This window comes from Macaca mulatta, chromosome 4, assembly GCF_049350105.2.
Source record: "Macaca mulatta isolate MMU2019108-1 chromosome 4, T2T-MMU8v2.0, whole genome shotgun sequence".
In the NCBI taxonomy this organism is placed as follows: domain Eukaryota; kingdom Metazoa; phylum Chordata; class Mammalia; order Primates; family Cercopithecidae; genus Macaca; species Macaca mulatta.
This window is the reverse complement of record NC_133409.1, coordinates 98,841,219-98,848,620: the sequence shown is the minus strand read 5'-3', so window position 1 is coordinate 98,848,620 and position 7,402 is coordinate 98,841,219. Positions and strand designations below refer to the sequence as shown.

The window sequence follows — 7,402 nt, the reverse complement described above, 5'->3', positions numbered from 1 at the left end:
TTGAGAATTTTAAAACTATGAAATATTACTTATATAAATTTCAGCATCTTACTTCCTTGACCTCTTTCTAACCAGCAAATACAAATCACAGGCTGCATTTTTCTGTGCATTATTTGTTGTAAAGAAATTTTTTGTTGTTGTTCCCATTTCATGGAAACAATGAAAAATATAAAACTCTCCTATTTACTGATTCTTCCTGGAAACTTTCACCAAAGTTCAGGTTTAGCCTCAATAGCACAAAGCCTTTCCCGGTGAGGCTTGATTCCGTAGGCCCTTCAAAGTCACATCTGTCCCTTTCTCTTTCGTGCATACACCCCCAAGCAAGCAAGAATGCCTGTAACGCTGAGAACCACACCTAACAAGAGAGCAACTGCATCACAGGCTTCTACGGCTTCACACAGGCAACACCAAAATAGTGACATGAGGACTAAGTCAGCTGTGTTGAAACTCAGGTCATGATGTTGGAATCTTGAGGGCTGAAGGTTCCAAAGAAATGGTATACATAGAATTCTGTCTGACTTGAAATTTTTCCTTCCTGGAGCTCTAGATGCTGAGACCGAGGTTCCTTGTGACACTGCCTTCCAGGAGGCAGCCATTACAGGAACCCACTTTGTACCCCCTTTTGTAATCACAACCTCCTTATCTCCCCCCATCTCCACACATGACCAGTCTGCCTTGAAAGTATCCTCACCTCCAAGTCCTTCCCCTCCAATGAACCTTGCTCCTGGGGACAGACTACTGCTACTTAAGCGCCACTAGGATTATGATACTCTCCATGCTTAAAAAAATGAGGCCGGAGTGGTGCCTCATGCCTGTAATACCAGCACTTTGGGAGGCCGAGGTGGGTGGATCACCAGAGGTCAGGAAGTCGAGACCAGCATGGCCAAAATGGCGAAACCCTGTATCTACTAAAAATACAAAAAAAAAAAATTAGCTGGGTATGGTGGTGGGCTCTTGTAATCCCAGCTACTCAGGAGGCTGAGGCAAGGAGAATCACTTAAACCAGGGAGGCAGAGGTTGCAATGAGTGGGGATCACACCACTGTACTCCAGCCTGGGCAACAGAGCGAGACTCTGTCTTAAATAAATAAATAAAAATAAATAAATAAATCATGGCTAGATACTGACAATTCCCTAAAAGCTAAAAGTTCTAGATCCTTAGTCCAATATCCAGTGCTTTCCACAGTCTGCTCCCAACCTATCTTTTTTTTTTTTTTTTGTAAATTATTTTATTTCTTCCATGATGATTTAGAGGGACTATCTTCAAACAAGCACAAATATTTCATAAATAATACCTGGCCAATTTCTAACCAATTGAGTAATTTGTTGCCACCTCACATCTTTCAGCAAGAAATATATTAAATTTGAATAGTAAAGACATTACACAATGAATTAGGACAGAATTAAAATTTGCTTTAAATATTTATTTGGGGAAGGGGACACCACACTTCTCTACTCAATGAAGAGAAACATTTTTACAGTCCAGAGGTCTTTTATTTTTCTTAACCCCTATTACGCCATGAATCCATAGGGAACAGCTTCCAGCAGCTCAGGCTCCTTCCCATTGGTTCTCACAAAGTGTGCTGCTCTTGGTGGAACAGGCTGGCACCTCCGTTAAACCCAGGTGCCTTTCTCTTTGGCTTCCTTCTTTTTCTGATCATTTTCCTTCACGTGTTTCAGGAAGCTATTTCAGTTCTTAGAGTGCTTAATGTGCTCAATATGCACAGTAATTCTCTTGGCAAGAATCTTGCCCTTAACTTGTGTGTTTACAGCAATGCTAACAGCATGCCGAGCAACACTGTAAACTCTTCCAGCTTTGGGAACACTTGTGGGGCATTTCTCCCAACCTGTCTTTCCAGGCTTTTCCCCGACTTCTCCCAGGTCTTGCTTTATTCCAATCTTCCTGCATAACCATTCCATGCCCTTTTGCATACCATTCCACTTGTCTGTATGTCCACCTCCCTCTGTCAAAAGTTGACTTATCACTTCAGACATAGGTCATATTCTCCTTTCCCTCAGCCTGAAGTCACTGTTTTGAGTAGGAATCTCCACTGCTTTCTTTTTTGACCACTCATTTATTTCTCTGTACTTATTCACTCGTTTTGTTATTCTACCCTTGTTTTTATGTCCTTTTCCTCAGGTAGATTATAAGCAGATTGAAGGCAGGGATTGTTGAAAGGTGTGTATTAATTTCTGTAGCTAAAGGTCCTGGACTGGCATAAAAGCTCTGAAGGTATTATTCACCAGAGCAAAGCTGGAGAGAACTCCTCCCCCAGCCTAGCAGGTCTTTGTAACTATAGTCCTGAGGGTGTGGAAGCTTAAGCAGTTTCTCAGAAGCTGAGTGTGAGGTACTCAGCCCTTCTGGATTTCCTGAGGTAGTAAAGTATCATTGGAGTTGCCAAAAGGAGAAAGTAGAAGCCAGACTGGCACCAAGCACCACCAGGTCAACTTTTCCTTCAGGCTCTGGTCAACAAAACACCCCAACAACTTCTTGTTTTGTTTGTTTTTGTTTTTTTAGACAGCATCTCACTTTGTCACCCAGGCTTGAGTGCAGTGGTGTGAACATGGATCATTGTAGCCTCAACCTCCTGGGCTCAAGTGATCCTCCCACCTCAGCCCCAAGAGTAGCTGGGACTATAGGTGTTCACCACCAGCCCAGTTAACTTTTGTATTTTTTGTAGAAATAAGGTTTCTCCCTGTTGCCCAGGCTGATCTCGAACTCCTAGGCTCAAGCAATCCACATACCTCAACCTCCCAAAGTGCTGGGATTACAGGCGTGAACCACCATGCCCTCCTCACTCCAGCCACTTCTAAGGATATAATGGAGACTGCTATTACCAAGAAACATTAAGAATGATCAACAAAGGACATACAACACATTTGTAAAATAGTTTTAACATTTCTAAATAAGTAGCTATTCTCTAATTAAGCATCAAAAAACTCTGGCCAAAAAGTCTGTGAAATAAATTGTATACTTGCTCCCATCCATGCCTCTCCCCACAAGTTTGACTTTGATCTTCCAAACATGGATCATTGTGAAGAAAACATAGCAAGGGAGCCCCTGTATTGGGATGTTTTTTGATACTTCTTAATGCCTGCACTGGTCAAGTCTGGGCAGGCTATACTGCAATCTCAGTGGCTCAATAGAACAGAGGTTAATTTTTCACTCACATTACGTGTCCATTGCAGGTGGGGAGCCCTGCTGCATGTAGTCCCTTGGGGACCCAAGCTTCTGCAGGCACTATTAGCTGAACATCCTCAGTGCCTATGGGAGGCAAAGAGAACTCATACCAGCCCAGAAGTGACAAGTCACTTTCGCTCACAGCTCATTGGCCAAAAGTGGTCACATGGTTCTACCTATCTGTAAGAAGGGAAATGTACATGAACCTCTTGGTGAGAGCATTCCTGAATTTATCCAAAACAGCATTTCTCCTCTAATGGATACTGGCATCTATTGCTTCTATAAAAGGTGTAGGAAACTCAATAATGTGCTTACATTTAAGTCAACACATGGAGAGAACAGATAGTCCGAGCAAATGACTTCCATATGTTTAATTCCTGGATCAGGAAATTAAATTCTTTCGGAGCCACACTAACATCTATCGCTCTGACTTAAAACTGTCATCCAGGCTTTCTTCGATACTTCTGAGTAACGGAACGATTATGGCATAGGACTAAGTAGAACACCTTCTCTTTATTTTGAGTAAAGAATACACAGACAATAAACATTTGAATTTGGCCAAGAGAAAGATTAAAGACAACATTTTCATTGTGCTGTAGCTTCATGGAATTGTTTTTTGTGCTGGTGATTTTTATTGCCTTTGTCCTATGGAAAAGATTGGACACTGAGAAGAACCCCACAACCAGCTTCCCTCACATAAAAATGTGAAGTGACATAACAAATGAATCTATCAGGAAATTCCTCTAATTTAAGTGAAGGCAAAACTCCAGGGACTAAAGACAATAATCATCATTGCTTCTTTTCGCTGATGCTTAGTTCAAGATGTTTATTCAAGAGTTAAAGGGAAAAGAAATGCAAAATACAGGATTTTCAGGCAGTGCTTCAAAATTAAGACCTTAGGGAAAGCAATTTCAAAAGCAAAAATAGATGTCACCAGTCCCCATTCTTATTTGAGATCTTATGCCGAATTAAACAGGGTTTTGATAATCATCTGGCACAGCAGTTCTCAATCAGTGACGCATATTAGAAACAACTGTGGAGTTTTAAAGTATACATAAACTTGGGCTGAAGCACTGGGATTCAATTCACTGGATCTAACGTTCAGCACAACATCTGTCATGTTTAAAGTCTTGGATAAATATATGATTTTTTTAATGAGGAAGCACATATCTAAAGGTAAGACCTCTCTATTCCCTAAAGGAACAGGAAATCCTGCCTTCTATTCTCCAGCTGAATTTGGAATCATTAATGTAGCCTCCATTTATCCATCTTGGAAAAATGAGTCAGGCCACCAATTTCCCACCACCACAGAAAGAGTCACTATCAGAGCTGAAATGCCATCAAGGATTTTCTTTCTTTTCTTTTCTGTCTTTTTTTTAATCTATTTATTTATTTATTTATTTATGAAACAGGGTCTCACTCTGTAGCCCAGGCTGGAGTGCAGTAGTGTAATCACAGCTCGCCCCAACCTCCGCCTCCCTCCTCAGCCTCCTGGGTAGCTGGGACTACAGGCACAAGCCACCATTCTTGTATAAATTTTGTACCTTTTATTGTAGAGATGAGATTTCACCATGTTGCTCAGACTGGTCTCGAACTCCTGGGCTCAAGTGATCCAGCTGCCTTGGCCTCCCAAAGTGGGATTTTCTTAACCAGTAATTGGTCCCCATTATTTGCAGCCAAGTATTATAATTATAATCATTAAATCCTGCTTATCAAAGTTACTTTTAGAACTATTTATGGTCATTCTCTGGCTATGAACAGACTGTCAGTGTGTTCCTGGACCAAACTGAGGGTCGGGCTGCTATTTTTCGCAGCCCAATAACGAGATGCAGATGAACTGGGGAAGAAGAGAGTTTTTATTTCTGTAACCCATTACAGGGAGAAGGCCTGGAAATTATCGTCAGACCAACTCAAAATTACAAAGTTTTCCAGAACTGATATACCTTCTAAGCTGTATGTCTACATGCAAGTATGCATTCATCTAAAGACATATGTGATTAACTTCTTTTAATCTGTAACTAAGGTCTGAGTCCTGAAGAGCTTTCTCTGGAGCCTCAGTAAATTTACTTAATCTAAATGGGTCCAGGTGCTGCGGTGATTACCCTTATCTTGCCTCCTGCTAAATCACAGAGGTTTGGGGAGTTCCTTCAGACCCCCAATAAACTTGTTTGTGGAGGCCTGGGGAGTTTCTTCAGACCCACAATAAAACTTGTTTACCCCTAAATGGGTCCTAGTAAGAATTCCCTCATTATTTTGTCATGCTTTAAGGCCCGGGAATGGCTTAGGCAAAACTCTTGATGGGCTTTTGTTACATCCCAGCCTTTGTATGAGGGCACTGGCTTTTACTATTTAACTTAACCACTCAGTCAGTGCTGAGACAGCTGTTAGTGAGGCCTCGCCTGCCACAAGTGTGAGGCGGTAGAACAGTGGCATTTCCTTTCTCTTTGTAGTTGGGATAAAAGCTATGTGAAAATCCTATGTAAGTACCTCTGCCTGCCCTCACACATTCAAGCCACACCAGCTGGCTTTTTCTCACTCAGCATGTCAAGTGACCTCTAGATGGGTTGGGCCTAAACAGACAGGAACATGGCCCTGGCATGGAGCAGAAACTGGGGTGGGGAACCAGCTGGGGCCTGGGAGCAGGCCAATCTGGCTAGAAGAACATGTCCTCTACTCAGGGAAGGCTCCTCGGCATTAGGAAAGCCCACCATGGAGTAACAATGAATGGGGTAACATGGTCACCAAGAATTCAGAGGCAGTTGAAATCTGGAAATCCACTAACAGCTGGACTTTCTTCATCTGGAAAGGCATTGAATTAGGCCCTATGTTTGCTTCTGAGTCTTCTTGAGACTAAGTAAAAGGGCAAAAAGCTGATTTGCGCAAGATTCATTTTCTGCTCTAATAAGCATAGAAAAATTACGTTAGATAAATGTTTAATAAGACTGAAAGTCAAGGAAGAATACGTCACAGGAGACTTTGATTAAGGAACATATAAGTAGCTTAATTGGCTTTCTTTACTGATTTTTAAAAAATAAATACAGGGGCCGGGTGCAGTGACTCACGCCTGTAATCCCAGCACTTTGGGAGGCCTAGGTGGATGGGTCAAGAGATCGAGACCATCCTGGCCAAAATGGTGAAACCCCGTCTCCACTAAAAATACAAAAATTAGCTGGGCATGGTGGCGTAGGCCTGTAGTCCCAGCTACCTGGGAGGCTGAGCCAGAAGAATCACTTGGACCCAGGAGGCGGAAGTTGCAGTGAGCCGAGATCATGCCACTGCACTCCAGCCTGGCGACAGAGAGAGACTCTGTCCCAAAAAAATAATAACAGAGGTAATTATTTTACTAACCTCCTTACAAAGATTGACGGCAAAACTTTCCTTAGAGTGGCAGACCAGTCCCTTTGTCACCTGGGCCTCACATCTTGATTTAGCCATAACTCCCACAGTTCCCAGCCCACAGCACTGAACCCCTGTGCAGAGTCCTAGACTACTTCCTCCCTCACTCCAGCACGTACCATGCCTCTGAGCTGTTCCATCTCACTGGAATGTCCTTGGTTCTCCTTTTCAACTTTATGAAACCATGTAAACAGGTCAAAGCCCAGTGTAGACATTTCCACTTCCATAAAGTGGTCCCTGTCCCAACCTCCTACTGCAGGCAGAGCTGATTCCCCCGTCCCTGCACTTTATGCCTGTACACCTCAGGGCATTCTGATGGGCAGCCAAGATTGAGAATCATTGTCTTAGAACTAACATCTATCAAGCCGGGGATGGTGGCTCACACCTATAATCCCAGCACTTTGGGAGCCCAGGGTGGGTGGATCGCCTCGAGTTCAGGAGCTCAAGACCAGCTTGGACAACATGGCAAAACACCATCTCTACCAAAAATACAATTAGCCAGGCATGGTAGGTCTCAGCTATTCAGAAGGCTGAAGTGGGAGGACTGCCTGAGCCTAGGAGGTTGAGGTTGCAGTGAGCTGAGATTGTACCACTGCACTCTAGCCTGGGTGACAGAGTGAGACCCTATCTTAAAAATAAAAAATAAAAAAAAAATTAAAAACCTAGTATCTATCAAATACTTATTTGAAACAACATGAGCAGTATGATCACTCTGATCTGTACATTTATCCTTCTCTATGTATATAAGCATTAAAATGTCTGATTATGGGCCAGGTGCAGTGGCTTACGCCTGCAATCCCAGTACTTTGGGAGGCCAAGGCAGCTA

General features: G+C 42.8%; 1 protein-coding gene across 1 annotated transcript; it reads right to left on the bottom strand.

Annotated features, from left to right (window-relative positions):
• Positions 1–281: 281 nt before the first annotated feature.
• On the bottom strand, positions 282–457 carry LOC114677550 (small integral membrane protein 30). The gene is given in 2 exon segments (XM_028847382.2): positions 282–433; positions 436–457. Coding segments are annotated over 2 exon segments (174 nt in total).
• Between the last annotated feature and the right edge of the window lie 6,945 nt (positions 458–7,402).